Raw genomic sequence first — 19,275 nt, 5'->3', positions numbered from 1 at the left:
CTTTCTCACTTCCACCTCCGACCCTTCGTCTATCTCACTTCCACCTCCGACCCTCCGTCTATCTCACTTCCACCTCCGACCCTCCGTCTATCTCATCCACCTCCGACCTTCAGTCTATATCACTTACACCTCCAACCCTCCGTCTATCTCACTTCCACCTCCGACCCTCCGTCTATCCCACTTACACCTCCGACTCTCCGTCTTTCTCACTTCCACCTCCGACCCTCCGTCTATCCCACTTCCACCTCCGACCCTCCGTCTATCTCACTTCCACCTCCGACCCTCCGTCTATCTCATCCACCTCCGACCTTCAGTCTATATCACTTCCACCTCCGACTCTCCGGCTATCTCACTTTCGCCTCCGATTCATCTCAGTTCCGTATTTGACTTCCTTGTCAAATCACTTCTGGGTCGACATCCCCTACAGTGCTCATATACATACACAAGACACACATGTATCTGGAGCTCCGCACATGTAACACAGAGAACTTTTGTACCAAGCACCCCATTTACTATAATGAAACACACACACACACACACACACACACACACACACACACACACACACACACACACACACACACACACACACACACACACACACACACACACACACACACACACACACACACACACACACAGATCACTTCTTTCTCCCCATCTAACCAATAACAACAGTACCCGAAAGCATCACCGTTGAAGCAGTAGTCAATATTTGGTCCCACGTCTTATATGACACCTCCGTTAAACACGAACGATTCTGTCTATTCTGCTCTGCACGTAGCCCAGTACTAACAGGTCCCAAACACCGTCCATCATCTAACGACGGTGTACAGTTCAATGGCGGGTCGAATATGAAATGATAAAAGAAATGCCAACGTATCTTAGTGCATTATTCACTGAGTAAAGAATTCATATGTCGCTGTTTTGACGTTTTGCTTTGTTGTCCGTTTTTAACAATATCTGGGAAGTGGTTCTGTTGAGCTGGTGCGGAGCCGCGGAGGAGCCAGGACATGACCAAGTCTTGAGATTTACACTCTCCAGGAAGCTGTGGGCCCTTGTACGCCACAACCGAGGGGGGTTTGGTCGTAAGATGTTCATGTTGCTTTGTTTCAAAGTTGTATGTGTGAACAGTTTGTCTCACTGATGTGTCTCTGACTGTCCTATGACCAAGGTGAATTGGAACCCTGCCACCATGATGGTGTGTTGAGTACGCCAGATCCTGTCGTCTGCCTTGTTTGGAATGCATAAGACACGGCGATGCACGGATTTGAGGCAAAATGTAGGAAGAGTCAGCCTTCAAGATGTTGGCTTGAGCAACCTGGTTGATGACGTCATCAGAATCCTCGTTAGGATCGGTGCCATGATCCATCGCACTGAAACATAAGAAGACAAACTTTGAACTGACACATGCCCAGACAAGCATTGATACTGAAACATACGAAGAAAAGCATTAAACTGAAACATGCCCAGACAAACTTTGAACTGAAACATACCAAGACAAACTTTGAACTGAAACATACCAAGACAAACATTGAACTGAAACATACCAAGACAAACATTGATACTGAAACATACCAAGACAAACTGAAAAATATCTGTAACAGTATTACCTGCTGTATCACTGTCCTGCACTAGTTAGACACACGGCAATTCTTAAACAGTCTTACCCGTCGTGTTACAATGGTATACATGCACATCGTTATTCTCACCTAATAACAATAGCCCAAACAATAGCTTATGCTGTATCGTGGCACTACGGCTTATACCCGCTGTGCGCAGTATACAGCAACAACATTCTGTAGACCATCAGACTCCACGCGGTATACAACAACAACATTCTGTAGACCATCAGACTCCACGCAGTATACAGCACTATCAGACTCCACGCAGTATACAGCAACAACATTCTGTAGACCATCAGACTCCACGCGGTATACAGCAACAACATTCTGTAGACCATCAGACTCCACGCAGTATACAGCACTATCAGACTCCACGCAGTATACAGCAACAACATTCTGTAGACCATCAGACTCCACGCGGTATACAGCAACAACATTCTGTAGAGCATCAGAAACCACGCAGTATACAGCACTATCAGACTCCACGCAGTATACAGCAACAACATTCTGTAGACCATCAGACTCCACGCTGTATACAGCAACAACATTCTGTAGACCATCAGACTCCACGCAGTATACAGCAACAACATTCTGTAGACCATCAGACTCTAAGCAGTATACAGCAACAACATTCTGTAGACCATCAGACTCCACGCAGTATACAGCAACAACATTCTGTAGACCATCAGACTCTAAGCAGTATACAGCAACAACATTCTGTAGACCATCAGACTCCACGCGGTATACAGCAACAACATTCTGTAGACCATCAGACTCTAAGCAGTATACAGCAACAACATTCTGTAGACCATCAGACTCCACGCGGTATACAGCAACAACATTCTGTAGACCATCAGACTCCACGCAGTATACAGCAACAGCATTCTGTAGACCATCAGACTCCACGCAGTATACAGCAACAACATTCTGTAGACCATCAGACTAGACGCAGTATACAGCAACAACATTCTGTAGACCATCAGACTCCACGCGGTATACAGCAACAACATTCTGTAGACCATCAGACTAGACGCAGTATACAGCAACAGCATTCTGTAGACCATCAGACTCCACGCAGTATACAGCAACAACATTCTGTAGACCATCAGACTAGACGCAGTATACAGCAACAGCATTCTGTAGACCATCAGACTCCACGCAGTATACAGCAACAACATTCTGTAGACCATCAGACTCCACGCAGTATACAGCAACAGCATTCTGTAGACCATCAGACTCCACGCGGTATACAGCAACAGCATTCTGTAGACCATCAGACTCCACGCGGTATACAGCAACAACATTCTGTAGACCATCAGACTCCACGCGGTATACAGCAACAGCATTCTGTAGACCATCAGACTCCACGCAGTATACAGCAACAACATTCTGTAGACCATCAGACTCCACGCAGTATACAGCAACAGCATTCTGTAGACCATCAGACTCCACGCAGTATACAGCAACAGCATTCTGTAGACCATCAGACTCCACGCGGTATACAGCAACAACATTCTGTAGACCATCAGACTCCACGCGGTATACAGCAACAGCATTCTGTAGACCATCAGACTCCACGCAGTATACAGCAACAACATTCTGTAGACCATCAGACTCCACGCAGTATACAGAAACAACATTCTGTAGACCATCAGACTCCACGCGGTATACAGGAACAACATTCTGTAGACCATCAGACTAGACGCAGTATACAGCAACAACATTCTGTAGACCATCTGACTCTAAGCAGTATACAGCACTATCAGACTCCACGCAGTATACAGCAACAACATTCTGTAGACCATCAGACTCCACGCGGTATACAGCAACAACATTCTGTAGACCATCAGACTCCACGCGGTATACAGCAACAGCATTCTGTAGACCATCAGACTCCACGCAGTATACAGCAACAACATTCTGTAGACCATCAGACTCCACGCAGTATACAGAAACAACATTCTGTAGACCATCAGACTCCACGCGGTATACAGGAACAACATTCTGTAGACCATCAGACTAGACGCAGTATACAGCAACAACATTCTGTAGACCATCTGACTCTAAGCAGTATACAGCACTATCAGACTCCACGCAGTATACAGCAACAACATTCTGTAGACCATCAGACTCCACGCGGTATACAGCAACAACATTCTGTAGACCATCAGACTCCACGCGGTATACAGCAACAACATTCTGTAGACCATCAGACTCCACGCGGTATACAGCAACAACATTCTGTAGACCACCAAACTCCACGCGGTATACAGCACTATCAGACTCCACGCAGTATTTAGTAACAACATTCTGTAGACCATCAGACTTCACGCAGTATTTAGTAACAACATTCTGTAGACCATCAAACTAGACGCAGCATATAGCAACAACATTCCTACACCCAGTATATACCAAGCACTTTCTGCAGACCATCAGACTCTACGCAGAATATAGCAACAACATTCCTACACCCAGTATATACCAAGCACTTTCTGCAGACCATCAGGCAGCACGTAATTTGAAACAGCTGCCTTCACTTATAATCATTACTGCAGTAATTTTTTATCGTTTGATCGATCATATAATCTTATAATCTAATTTCTTCAATACCCCGACTTATCGATATGTAATCAATTACAGCTGGTATCGGACCACGATCTGGAGCGGCACACGCCCGGGACTGCCAGCCAGTCAGCGAGCACCTTGCTATGTATGGCCGTAGAAAGGCGCTGACAGGCGTTGCTCGCCTCCACAGTTGAGAGAAAGAGAACATTAGATCTGTGTACGGTATTCATTACTGTTATATGCTGAACATTGTGTTACGCATGGGCTTAAGGGCCAATACATCGTGTAACTTACACATTTTTTCATCACCGTAGAACATAGCCTGTATAGTCTGAACAAGACTGCCTGAGTTAAATGTGATATAAATGTACAGGATGTATATTATTGCTCCGGTGCACACGCACGCACGCACGCACGAACGCACGAACGCACTGCAAACCCATTGAGTGTCCTGCTTGAAGGATAAATCCAGTACTACATTCCGAAGCTTTGATAAACACATCAATGTGTGTTTGGGCGCAAGCTGAACAATGGGGGCATTAAAAACAAGAACAGTTGAAGTAGACGGTCGCCGTGCGTTATGTGAGGGTGATACAAGTGTATATACACAAACACCCTGCCATATAATTGCAGCTGGGGCGTCGTGAGGTTGTCACCCGTAACAGTGGCCGTACTCGTAGCAGATCCTGGGTGGTTAGTCATAGGTCGCATACACATATATAGGTGCTGGGTGGTTCATGAAAGAGCACATGTACATGCATAGGTGATTGATCACAGCTCGCATATACATGCATAGATGCAAGGTCGTTGATCACAGTTCGCATATACATACATAGGTGCAGGGTGGCTGATCACAGTTCACATACACATGTATAGGTGCCGGGTGGTTGATTGCAGTTCGCATATACATGCATAGGTGCTGGGTAGCTGTGCCCAAGGGACTTGTCAAATAAAGACATACCTGAGCTGCGTTTCATAAATTTGATAAGTTGCTGGTTTGACAGATATAGTTTGCACTCACATATAAACAGTGAACATCAAAGCACGGTAGTGTTGTTTCCAGGTCAGCTGGCTTGTGGCAGTGTAAAGTATGATGAAATGAAAGTGTAAAGCATGATGAAATACATAACTGCATTTTTGTCAAGAGTCAAGATGTGAAGACTTCAAAGGGTCCACGGTACGAAGACCTTCACGAAGAGATGAAGTTCAAAAGTGGAGCCTCTGGGTTATGTCCCTTGGCGAGTTGTTTACACACATGCATGTGAGGGACATTTGACGTGTTATACTGCAATGTCGTCCACATAGAGCTCGGGATAAATTAGTTATACAACAATGAGTATTTGGAGAAGGTATAACGGCTGTATGACGTCATGGAACAATACAACTATCATTGTATCCATGGACATTGTATGTGATCTGGAATACCCAACACACAATTGACGTCAGTTCTTCCTGTTTATGAAATAGTGTATGAGAAATAACCTACCTTGTTTTACTACGATGACAGACATGAAATCCGTACTCCTTCACAGGGCGTTTCACGACTGTCTAGATCCGAACAACAGCCAAACAAATACTCCCGGCACTACGGCAATACACTTTCATAAACTGTGTTGTGTAAACATATACATTCACATTGCTACACGCTGCATTGTGGGAAATCGATATATATCTTTGTTTTTCAGATGTGATTTATTTCAGATATGTTGAATGAAGATACACAGTTCACCTGACACCTTTGTCTCACCGAAGTAGGTTTCTTCCTTTTCGTAAATATTTGATGTTTGAGAACATAGGTGGGGCGTGTACACCTCACCCCAGTTTTCCAGGACTGCCAGTATTCCGGTACTTATCTGTGTCCAGTATTCCAGTACCTATCTGTGTCCAGTATTCCAGTACTTATCTGTGTACAGTATTCCAGTACCTATCTGTGTACAGTATAGAAGTACTTACCTGTGTCCAATATTCCAGTACTTGTCTGTGTCCGGTGTTCCGGTACATGTCCAGTATTGCAGTACTTATCAGTACCTATCTGTCTGCAGTGTTCCAGTACTTATATGTGTCCAGTATTCCGGTACATGTCCAGTATTGCAGTACTTATCTGTGTCCAATATTACAGTACTTATCGGCGTCCAGTATTCCAGTACTTATCTGTGTACGTGTGTACTTGTCATATGACATGATTGCAGGTATTTCAACAACGGGAGATTGTGTACGGTATCTTCTTTTTTGTCATGCATACCTGTGAGCAAGAGTCAGATAGATGTTTGTAGTGGCTGATATGATGCTTTCAGGACGTGTGACGGTTTGAGTGTTTAGTTGGTGCAATCTTGGTAGACACACTGAATGTCAGATGATGCGACTGTCATCAATATTTCAAACAGTTGAAAGTACAAGTGGAAGCAGGTTAGTTGATACTCTAACATATTTGAATCAATAGCTAGGACCGGATGAAGCCACTCGAGTGAGGCTCAAACTTACCTGTTTGTAGCCCTTTTCTCTTCACCCAGGGTCCCATAAGGGACGTCTTGGGGGACGTCGTCGGGCCGATACATCCTAACACGCCCTCCTTGCTGTTCTAACTACGCGAAACTCATGGTACAGAAAGGGTAAGTAAGTGTTCAGCCCGCGCTGTATTGTCGTCTGCTTTAGGCAAGGATTAGATTTGTAATTTCGACAAGCCTATTCAACGGGTTACGAGGTTGAAGGCAAGCTCGCATATTTTCCGCCTCTGTGATTATTGCCTATGTAACAGTTTGGTAAACAGTCACCGACGATAATCCAACAGGTCGACAGGCGTGCAGACGACAGGTTGCTTTCTCCCAGGGGCCATTTCGAAAGTGTTATAGGTCAGTGGCACGAATTCGACTACAAGTCATGAGATATTGTGTCCTCCTACATTGTGGATTCTGTTGTAGATCCTAGGGCCCTTTTAAGAACTAAATCTATCTTTTCCAATATGAAACCGCTTATGGACAAACATTCCATTAGCCTGATGGATATTCTGACGTGTGTTCCCAGCATGACAGTCTTAGATCCATTAATCTGATGGATACTTTGATCTGAGTTGCCTGTCCTTTGACCTTTGACTACATCCCTATCTGTCCGAGGGGTGGTATGCATGAACATGAAGGCCGGTGTCACTTGAAGAAACGATCCCCTGGTTAAGATATCTCACTGACATCATTTATCAAATTTATCGATATTAATTAAGACGACTGTCATACGGCCCAAAACGTGTTCTGGCAAAATGACTTCTAACATTTATCTAAAATTATGAATACGTGTATTTACATAAATTACATTAGTAAATTAATGTGTTGCGTCATGTTCCTGAAAGCCCTGTGGACATCTTGGATATCTATGAAATGAACTATGGAAGACTATAATGGCACTTGAAGTGAAGAATAGATTTTAATCTATGAAAGGTAACACTGACTTGTCACTTGTGGACCTGTATAAACAGACGTACACCTGTTCACTGTCGGTTTGTACAAACCAGATGTAGAAGTCACCTCATAGGTATATCAACCTTGTTGGTGATAAAGGCTCAATGGAGGATGTTTGCTGACCTTTCTAGCTTTATTTCCGGTAGTTCTCGTACAGCCCCGGCGAAATGGTAACCGCCAGAGGTGCTACAGTCCAGTGCTTGTGGTGAATGGTTGTTGTAGTGTGAGTCTCAATAGTTTCCTGTCGTCGCGATCTGACTTCACCCTTGGGCGTCCCTCATGGGTTTACTTTCCGACCAAACGACTGACAACTGTGAGGTTGACATTCATTTCCCGACCACCTGCATTCTCGATACCAATAATTTGACATCTCTGGGCATCTGATATTCCTCTTGGTACCATAGTCACAGAAAACATGATTGATTGAGTGAGTGAGTGAGTTTAGTTTTATGCCGCACTCAGCAATATTACAGCTATATGGCGGCGGTCTGTAAATAATCGAGTCTGGACCAGACAATCCAGTGATCAACAACCTGAGCGTCGATCTGCACAATTGGGAACCGATGACATGTGTCAACCAAGTCAGCGAGTCTGACCACCCGATCCCGTTAGTCGCCTCTTACGACAAGCTGAGTCGCCTTTTATGGGAAAACATGATTGAAAACTGTAACCTATGCCATTCAATACCGACATGTGGCACGAAGTAAACAGCACCTGACGATACAAATACACCTGTATACCCTCCACAGAGGGTGCTTAGGACACACATACCACAAGGTACACTTGCGAAAATGTAAATGAACATTGTCATAATTTGAATCACCACACCCAAACTGAACTTCAACAAATTTGTAGGGGTATTTAACGTTTCTCAAGTTGTATATGTGGCCGTATTGATTGGTGAATCAATTGGTTAACTCGGGACCTGAACTCTGATAATGACAATCAATAATTGATACCATTAATTGCATCAATTTTAAACTCCACGAATGGAACCATTGGTGTGCCATTGTATTCATACCCCTAAAACTGTAGTTTCATGAAACTTGGCGCGATGCCAGCCACACGTGGGTGTATGGCGGTCACCGCCATGATAAGACCACGTGGACCCAGCAGCTAGGGTGGACATTATCACTCCCTTGCCTACGTCACACCCCCGCATTGCTGCTATAGTGCATACCTGTCAACATTCACCAGTGTCCAATCCGATAGAGACAACACGGTTTGGGCAGGGTCCGACAGAGAGACACATGCCAATGCCGTGGGGACCTAAACTTATGTCGACACTGTCTATGTACTACCAGATGACTCTCCGTCATAATTAACTATTTGTAGTACCGGTAAATGTGCCCACTCGTAAAGGCTCTCTACAGTACGAGTAGATGTGCCCTAGAGTACAGGCAGTCTGTCGTACATGTTGATATGAACTATATCTAGGGCAGTCTGTAGGGCGGTTAGATGTCCCCCAAGGCACACCAATCAGCAGTAAGTGAAGATGTGTCTTCTATTACAAATGGCCTGTAGAACGGGAAGATGTGCCTTCTGGTGCCGACGATCTGTAGCACGGGTAGATGCTCCTTATAACACATGCAGGCAATTGATAGTACGGGTAGATGTACATTCTAGTACAGACAATCTGAGTAGTATGCGCGATAGCGGTACTGTTCCAGCTCCTGCCTAAAGGCTTAATTTTAAAAAATAAGCCTTTGGTGAGTCCCCTCGAAGGCTCGAGATATCGTCCATTCGTCCAAGTGGTTGTGGATGAGGTCATGCCTCTTGTTGCTCACCATTCCTTTGGTGTTGATGCAATCATCTAGGTTACCACCACTGACCGGCACTACTGCTATGTCGGTGCATTTTCTCAGTCACATGGTTCCAAGACCTGAAGCTTCGGTCATTGCTTGATGTGCAGCGTGACGCCAAAGTATTCTATACTGATAGGTTCGTGTTTTATGTCTAAAAAACACGTTTTACTTTGTGATGTTGCCTCGTGTTAATTTCTTGTACTTTCGCGACAAAAACAGTTCAGCGTGAACGTCGTTGAATTTGTCTGTTTTCACCAGCATGGCCCTCAGCAGGGTGGAAGGCCGTTTGCCTTGAGATGATTGAGATGAACACACAGCTCAAGGGAAGGGACAAGGCACGGCAAATTTGATCCCGTGGCGATTTGTCGTGGTGTCACGTTGTCCTTGGAAAACCTGAGCATTTTTGCCAATGGTCTGCCTAGTTTGATGGGTTGTTCTCCGTTCGTTAGTTTGAGCATGCTGTCCGACTCCTTGAGTTTGAGACTGGCTCCGAATGGTTTGAAGATTTTTTCTTTCAGCATGCACACGTTCGTCAACACGTGAATTACATTGTCGATGAACAGCTTGTTGTTTCTCTCCACGTCGATGTTTGACCATCGCGAGTAGTAGGTTATGTTACATTGTGTGACTTTGAGCTTATCCAACACATTTGCTGCTCGTAATTCCCGGGAGTGTGATGTACATGTTATACATACGTAAGACGCTATCATATACATTCAATATGCACGTACGTGGAGTGTTTTACCCAGTCATCACTCAACCCGATAATGTCAACAGGTCCATCGACACCTCGTTTGCAAAAAAATTGAGAAACCTTGGAACGGTACTTGCACACGGGCTTGGGTTGGGCCGTGGACATGATCGATGAGGTCTACCTGGACGTACACAGTGATGAAATATATGAGTCAACTGTTGCATGACCAAAATACGACGAAGAAAAAAACACTTTTGCGAACGGTGCCTGCCAACCTGCTGGAATCGCACCGGGAGGATTTCAGAGGCGTGGAACATATGCCGATTGAAAAAGACAACGTCTTGAAATTTGTCAACCACAAATATCGTCTACACCATTCTCTCCTCAAAGTGGCTACTTGTCATGTCTTCCCACGTAACCTCTGTTCTAATACAACCCTTTCATGGTGCGAATGTTCAAGACTCGTGATTGGAGGCAATCAGATTTAGTAGTGCAATCAGCGACCTTGTATCAAAAGTGATCGTTAGCAAGATGTTGGTAATTTCCGGGTGCATCGTGAAAACTAGAATCTCTTCCCGAGCGCGATACTCAAATGTTTCTTCTAGACAGAACTCAGTCATGTCATTTTTGTTTCTCCACATTGCTTGCATTTGTCAAGTTGAATCTAGGTCGATATAACACGTGTTCTGATTGGACAGAAGAAAGGGAGATAAATCTGCCGCCATTTTTGGCCACTAGGGGATTTTATGAGAGCTGCGAAATATGGATGTATTAGAACAGAGGTTTGTAGCAATATATGACAAGTAGCCTCTGTGGGAAGAGAATGCATCTACGCTGACTTTGAAGCCCTCATCAAAAACGTTGACACCGTCGCTCCATTCCCGGACAAACGTTTCATGTACGAAATGCAGGAACATGAAGCATGTGTGTTCAGTTACAAGGTTGTTCAATGCAATGAATGATGAATGAACGCTCCCTTGATCTACAGAGGTCCCGATGCAGTCAAATGTTTCTCAAGGTCTTGAAAGCCGAAGAGAAAATCATCAGGCAAAAGTTATCATGCACATCATGTCGGAGGACAAACTTGCTCACAAAAATGCGAAGATTTGCCATGTGTGTGACGAATCCCTCAACACTGACGTCGTGAGAGAACGCTGCCATGTCACTGGCAAGTACAGAGGCACTGCTCACAACATGTGCAACCTCAAGTCGACCCCAAGACCATTTAGAACCCTGTTGTCATTCACAACCTTCACGAGTACAATTGCTACCTGATCAAGCAGGTCAGGAAAGTCAACGGCAGAATAACGTGAATCCATAGCAACACGTAAAAATATTACTTGTTCTCCTTGGAAGGTCTGAAATTCATCGACAAAGTTCAGTTCCAGCTGTCGTCTGTGGACAGCCTGGTGTACGCCAATGACCCAGCAGACTTTGACATCAACAGTCGCTACACTGACCCCGAGAGTAGATATCTGCTACTGAGAAAAGGTGTCTGTCCTTAAGAGTACATAGACAACTGGACCAAGTTTGACGAAAGGCAATTACCTCTCATCAAATGATTTCACAGCAGTTTTAGTGACTCAGCATCAACCAGGATGATTATCTGCATGCCATCAAAGTGTAGGACAAACTCGGATGCAAAGTCCCTGGGCGATTACCACGACCTCTACCTGAAAACTGACGTGATGTTGCTGGCCGACGTGTTCGAAATTTTCAGAAAAAGATGCATGAACCAGTACAGGCTGGATCCCGTGTCGTACTATTCACCTCCAGCATTCTCATGAAACTGAAACTGCTCACAGATTACAACATGCGCCTGTTCATGGACAAAAGGTGCCTCAGAGGCGGCATCTCCATGGTCTACGCAAATTCCAACGACAGGTATGTCACAGATTACGATCCATCCCATCCCACTGACCAAACACATCCTCTACCATGACGTCATCAACCTGTATGGCTGGGCCATGAGTCAGTACCTCCCCACTGGTGGATTCGAATTGCCCTCGTCAATTGACATTAACAACATTGCACCGGATTCGAGCAAAGGCTACATCCTCGAAGTCGATTTGGTATACCAAAAGGAATTACTCAACGCGCACAACAGCTATCCGTTGGCCCCCAAACGATTGATAGTGAACCTGGAATGGATGTCTGACTACCAGTGAAACTTGTTGGGGAACAATAAGATGACAAAAACTCGAAACACTCATGTCAAACGTGATGACCAAAACCAAATACGTCGTTGACTATTGCAGCCTGCAGCTGTACCTGTTATTGGGAATGAAACTCGCCAAAATCCATTCAATGTTGAAATTCGATCAAAGTCCTTGGATGGAGCTATATAGCAGGTTGAACACAGACTTGTGGAAAAAGGCCAACACCAACTCCGAGAAAAACCTCTACAAGCTCTGAATAACTTGGTGTTCAGCAAGACCAGCATTGACGTCAGGCTCGTCCGATCCACCAAGGAAGCAAAACTCTGGAAACTCATCGCCATCCCATCGTTGAACTGGAGCAACATCTTTGACAACGGCTTGGTAAAGATGGACAACCAAAAGCAACATCAATCGACATGTTTCCGTCAGGATGAGCATCCTTGACCTATCCAAACACTTGATGTACGACTTCTACAATGATCTCAAGAAGCTGTACAGTGACAAAAGCAAAGTGCTGTACACGGACATGGATTCCCTGCTGATAGAAATTTGCACCGAGGACGTGCACCTCTACAACACCAGTGGCTACCCCAAAGACCACCCTATGCACAGCCAGACCAACAAAAAAAATGCTCCCCAAGATGAAGGACAAATATGCCCGCACGCTCATCGTCGGCTTGACACCCAAGATGTATTCCATCCGGAAAGCTGACGACCAAAGATTCGAATGATGTCACCAATGCCTGGGAGCGCATCTACCTGTCACAGCACCACTATCGTGTATACTACTGTCTGTGATACGGGTAGATGCTCCTTATAATATAGACAGTCTGACTGAAGGCAATGTACAATTAGGATTGAAATGTGCTTGCTTTATCCTGCACTTCTGTCGTGTACCTTTGTCTTTCTTCACAACAAAGCCATTCAGTTGGTTCCTTCAACGACTCTCTTAGAAATAGAGATGTCCAGTGTTGTACATGTGTCTCGCGTCTTCGCTGCAGCTGGGAGGGACGCGATGTGTGTGCGTGGGCGCGTGCGTGCGTGCGTGTGTGTGTATGTAAGTAGACATGAATATATATATAGAGAGAGGACTAAGTAAAGTACAAAAATACATGGTCTCAATGTACATATTCGAGATGTAACGACATAAAACGGGTATACATGGTCACTTTAAAGAGTCAGTCAAACAGACGCTTATCAAGTTCACAATCTAAAGAAGTGTAGAAATAAGAAAAAGCTATTCACTGTTCTGGAATAGGTTCGACACCCACTGTCAAGGGGGTCAAGGCCGACTGATACAAACCACTCACTAGACTAATGCTTAGTCTCTGAATATATAATTCTGATTGTAACAATCAAATCTGTTCAAATTGAAAAGGAGCCCAAGACCAACCAGATATTCAGACTGAACCTGGGGAAATCCCGACTTGCTTCATAAGAGCCTCATCACTGCTGGGAGGGCTTGGTTGTAGGGAACATAATGTGGTTCAGGGACTGTGGGATAGTCTAACCACTCAACTCCGATGCAGGTTCCAGCCAGCGACACATATGGATATACTCTAGGGGGTGCAAATGCATAAATCACTCACTGACATCGTTTTAAATGAAACTCCGGCATTAAAACTGCTCATTTCGATCTTTGTTTACCTTAAATCAACCTTTTTCACAACAGTTCACAATTCTCAGCCGCAAACGAAATTTCAACCAATCAGAGCAGCGCGTCTCCATGATGTAATAGTAGGTATAGATATGAGGGTCTATGCAGAATTCATCTACATTTCAGGGGGTAAACTATTTCGTTTACAGGTTTGTACAAACCTGAAATCGCTACAGCTGTTGTGAAAAATGAAAGCTATATGTTCTCCAAATCTACTATCATGTAGTTTTGTCTTCTGCTTTGCCTAGTTTCCGAGTTACAATCCTTGTTTTCATAGACGATTCTGTCAAAATCACTTGGTGTCGCTTGGATGTAATCCGTGTTAGGTGGCATAAACCTACACGTTATTTGTCATCATTCACTCGATGCTCAGTTAATGAATTCATAACAGATATAATTAGTGGTAACGCCACTTAGATTACCCGACAAAGATCCCCAAAGATTAACCGATAACACGCTGATTGATTAATTACTTTTATGCGGATTTAAATGGGGATTTGTCAAAAGGTAGTGTTTATGTATGTACATTTACTAATCCATACTGAATACACTCTGTCGTGTCTGTGTCTATGTACAAACAACACCCTTCTTTCAAAGGATTAACCTCCAATACTTAGATTGATTGCTCATTATTGGCTAACTCAATTACTTTTTCAAAAGAATGACGCACATTATGCAATTAGTTGCCAGGTGTGCTATCTTGGGTAACCAATGAAACTATACAGCAATGTGAAAAACCCGAAACGATACGCCACGTTTTCGTATATTAGACTGTTATAAGACACATCACTTGGGATATCTGCAAATGAATTATATATCACTTGTTTTTTATTGATGGATACATTCCCCGAACAAGGTAATAGCCTGACATTGCTCCTGTAACTTTAAGTTGTTATAATTTTAACACTTGCATTTTGTTTTTATTAAGTTGTCGTAGCATTCAACAGAATCATTGTTTTCGTCGTGAAGTGTAATGATACAGACGACATACACTAGTGCGTGCGAATTATGATTCATATATAGGCAAACTATAAAATGTCTAGATATTACATTCCTGTTATACATTCGCAGGTCGCTTCTTTTTATTAAGTTTCAAAATGCACACAAGTATGATTATAACGTAATTAGGATTATGAGACCAAGTATAAAGACGTATATTGACAAGTGTCTACATACTGGTGAGTGAACGTTACAAACCAAGTAAATTTAGCAAGTGAAGAAATTTAACGCGCAGTATTTTCACTTCTACCCCGACCTCGCTTATGTTATGTTACAGGTTGTGTCATGCAAACTCCCTTTGGTCATGATTCAAATACATATCTAACTACTAGTTGAAAGTAGTTTTGATTTTCTAACTTGATGAAAACAAAAACATAATCTCATTAATTCAAATGGACTTTAGTCCGTGACTTCGCGATTTTCAAAAATGGCGGCGCCCTGTCTGTGCATGAATTCTATTTAAGTTTGTTTTCACCGACTTACAAAATCGAAATTACTTTTCACTGGTAATTAAATATGTATGTTATTGATGGACATGAGGATTTTACATGACATTGCTTATAACATAACAATTTCACTCTTGGGAGCGAGGCGGGGGTCAATATAATATTACTTACGATAATATTGTCACTTCGACCACAACCTCGTTTCCGAGGAAGAAAGCGTTATATTCATGCAAAATCATTTTGGTCAACAATGTGTAGTAAGAAGTCTTGATTTCATAAACTCGATGAAACTTGAACTCCATTTTCTATCCCGGAAGCGTGGTAGGGGTCGAACCATCCGATTTAGTATATACCACAGGCTTCCACACCCTCGTTTCACACACACAAACAATCAATTTAAGCACAAACTACGGGGTCCGGTGGAAATCTGTGCATAGTGACACTATCACCCGACCCCAAGGAGCAATTGACGGCAACACAACAATTCGGCATGTCTTTGGTGACGTCGAGAAATCAGCAAAATAACGATTTCTCGTTTCTCTACACATTTTCTATACAACTAAGTGAAAATCGTTCCTTCAATGATGTTCTGCAGGGCTCTGGCGACAGAGTTACGTAACCTGTCTGCTGTTTCGTTTGCGGGCGAGAGAAAAGCAGACGGCTTTTTAGCAACTTTTAAGGGCTTGGTATTAATTAACCACAAGTTTGTTTTTTCCTGTTTTTCTTTTTTAAAAAAAAGGAAAAAAAGAATGGTGTTCCGTTTATGACTAACCAGAAGTCTTTCTTTCATATGCAGTGATAAAAAGAGTACCAAAAATGAGTTTATTCGTTCTTTAACGCCGGAACGGAACTATACCAGGCAGCTGAGGTGTATCTGCGAGAAATGTTCGACCACGTTATCGTGTCTGAAGTATCCGTGCAAGACACCGAGTCTGACGGCCAAATGTGATGCCGGAGATTCGACATACATCAACATCTCGGTGTTATGATGTACCACTGACTGTCTCAGGATGTACACAGCCACTGTGATGCAACACTTTCTTATCACTGTATCACTCCATATACCTCACGCGTCTCTGCAATGCACACAGAATAATCACCGAATGAGAAGTACTCTGAAAGGTCGTCACAAACAATCATGAAGTTGATATCCATTAGACGTCCATCCACGAGAACATCCGAGACTGAACTCCAAGTCAAAGGACATGCTCCATGAAACCTTCCTTGATGTCAGTTACCGTGGTATTTCTGAAATACTTTTATATGTGGCTTAAAATCAATCTCACCCTTCGTAAAGATCTTCAACTGAATTTACCTACCTGAACTCGCTCTGTCTGTGCACCCCTATCAGTCTATAACCATTATCCGGAGGGTGATGTCTGGCCCACTCAAGCGTGGGGAGGGGCCGAGGGCGGGGGTAGGTACCGGCAGTCCTCTGTGTACCGTGGTGCTGTCTCTGTAGAGTCAGGTCGATGGTAGTGGGAGTTCTTGACAGGTCCTGGAACAAGTCCTCAGGGATAATTATGTACCTCTCCGAGAGCGGGACGGCGTTCCGGTCCTGACACCGCCTCATCATGTCCTCTGATACCAACCCTCGTGTTGAGGACTAAGTACTCCAAGGAGTCTTCGGAGATGCTTACCTTGACGACAGCTATGTTCTACTGTTTTTGAACCTGCAGATATACAGACAGACAATATATACTGAAATACCAATGTTAAACGTGGATTGGAAACGTCTCGTAAAGGCACAACCTGTTCGTGTGTGCCAGTCTTCATTCTAACGAGAGCCTGTTTGTGTCTAGTAAATACATATTTGTCCTACCGACGATATGTTGATGTCTAGCAAGACCGCCTCCTGTCGACATACTATTTGCGTCTAGCAAGACCGCCTCCTGTCGACATACTATTTGCGTCTAGCAAGACCGCCTCCTGTCGACATACTATTTGCGTCTAGCAAGAACGTCTATTTCCCTGCGACAGACGGTTAATGTCTGATGTCAAGTGTGACGTAACAGAGGTGACAGCAATTTCTGACCCTGCGCTATGTTGATGTAGCTGGTTGCGTAGAACATGAATATCAGTTGTTTGCTTTAGCTAACGGCCAATAACAGTTCACGCATGTGACAATTATACTCTGTGCGATATGCATTCAGAAGTATTGCGTCGTTCCTGGTCACTGCGCAATGTTTGGATGACCTACACAGTTTTATCACAGTGAGTTATAGCAGCTGTCAGCGAAACCATAACACGTCTTTATCAAACACTCGAATATCCTCACTTTCCCGGAATACCATTCAATAAAATACGCCCTGTTCGTTACATACATTCCACCAATCACCACTGCATGAAGTCAACTGCTGCTCGGAAGTTAGTTTTCATATTTCATGGACCACTATTTCTGTGATGTAAAACACCGCCATCTCATGTCTTCACCCTTGTTCATGTACCGGCTTAGTCATTTGTCATAAATGTCTGTTTTTGCATACATTCAACATCGTCTACAGTCTTTGGACTGGCTAGGATAGTTCCCCAGGATAGCTCCTATCTCAATGATCCACACATGGATAGTTTCCATCTCATACCGCCCATAGCTCTAGCACGTGATTAGTTCTCATCTCACATCATGTCCTCACACTTGGATAGTTCCCATCTTATATCGTCCACAGCTCCAGCACGTGGATAGTTCCTATCTCATATCGCTCGCAGTCCTTACTCGTGGATAGTTTACATCTTATATCTCCCACGGCCCTAGCACATGAACAGTTCCATCTCACATCGTGCATGGCCCCATGTATGTTAGAGTACAGTTCTGCCATCGCTGTTACCCAGTATATATTTTGGTTTAATGCCTCACTAATCTATGAGTAATGGTTTCGCCGATACAGTCACTTGTGCAATTCTTCCAAGTATCAATACCTGTTGATCAATACATATTACCTGCCCTGCGTCATAACAAGTTTCCCAGGAGAGGGAGCATGCCACCCCTTTAATGCCCGTACTTATTCACTTCATCTCCACCCCGATTCACGACATGAATTAGTCCCGGTATGCGCATGAATATTTCAGCGTGGAGAACATGGCCACAGGGCAAATGTATCGTGAGAAAGTTGCAACTATTTTCCTTTCGAAAACATGTTGCAACGGGATGAAGTGCGTCTAAAAAATGCCAGTCACCAGCAAAGACCACGAGGCTTATGTCCAGACCCAGATTTGTGTTTACGTATTTTGTGAAACCATATAAAATGTGGTGCTGAGAATGCTTCATGTCGTTTGGCATCTGTCTGCGAAGATGACGTCTGGCAGTTGGATACTGTAATCATTCAGTTATATAATAATGCATCATCGCTGTCAACAACAGCACCATCACCAACGTCAGAGGAAGCGCCACTCAGTTGCACACAGTATGTGCGGGTCTCCCCAAATGTGCCAACAGTCCCAGTATACTTAAATTGTGTCCCAGTGCGCCTAATCATCCCATGTACCTTGTGTTCCAGTGAACCTACAGTCCCGGTATACCTACCCGGAAGAGTTTGATTGTGGGCTTTATCCCAGGTGTGGGCTCTATCCCAAGCGTGGGTTGTATCCTAGGTATAGGCTGTATGGCGGGTGTCGGCTGTACATATCCCAAGTGTGGGCTGTTCCCCAGATGTGAACTGTATCTCAGGTGTGGGCTGTATCTAGGAGTGGGTTGTATCTCAAGTGTGGGCTGTATCCCAGGTGAGGACTGGATCCCGGGTGTTGGCTGTATTCCGAATATGAGGTATATCCCGAGTGTGGGTTTTATCCCAGGTGTGGGATGTATCTCAGATGTGGGATGTATCACCGGTGTCAGTTGTATATCAGGGGCGGGATGTGTCCCAGGTGTGGTTGTATCTC

At 44.0% G+C, this 19,275-nt stretch overlaps 2 protein-coding genes across 3 annotated transcripts in view; one reads left to right on the top strand and one right to left on the bottom strand.

Moving 5' to 3' along the window:
- Positions 1-820: 820 nt before the first annotated feature.
- On the bottom strand, positions 821-16,972 carry LOC137291540 (uncharacterized). The gene is made up of 2 exons (XM_067822918.1): positions 16,719-16,972; positions 821-1,376 (listed from the first exon to the last, which is right to left on the bottom strand). The coding sequence occupies exons 1-2, from the start codon at positions 16,970-16,972 to the stop codon at positions 893-895; spliced, it is 738 nt and encodes a 245-aa protein (XP_067679019.1). The 3' UTR covers positions 821-892.
- LOC137291539 (annexin A5-like) overlaps positions 6,460-19,275 on the top strand; it is a 53,339-nt gene continuing 40,523 nt past the window's right edge. Inside the window, exon 1 of one of the 2 annotated variants that reach the window (XM_067822916.1) lies at positions 6,460-6,596. The gene's annotated coding sequence lies outside the window, so the exon portion shown is untranslated. Of the gene's footprint in view, positions 6,800-19,275 lie in introns of both variants that reach the window. The other variant, XM_067822917.1, reaches the window with a different exon arrangement.

This window comes from Haliotis asinina, chromosome 7 (genome assembly GCF_037392515.1).
Source record: "Haliotis asinina isolate JCU_RB_2024 chromosome 7, JCU_Hal_asi_v2, whole genome shotgun sequence".
In the NCBI taxonomy this organism is placed as follows: Eukaryota; Metazoa; Mollusca; class Gastropoda; order Lepetellida; family Haliotidae; genus Haliotis; species Haliotis asinina.
This window is presented reverse-complemented; position numbering and strand designations above follow the sequence as displayed.

Excerpts from the sequence above, each read along its gene's own strand:
- LOC137291540 (XM_067822918.1), bottom strand. The coding sequence starts at position 16,972 with ATGAGGCGGTGTCAGGACCGGAACGCCGTCCCGCTCTCGGAGAGGTAC. Across the intron at positions 1,377-16,718 it reads CACAGACAGAGCGAGTTCAG|TGCGATGGATCATGGCACCG; the intron begins GTAGGTAAATTC and ends CTTATGTTTCAG.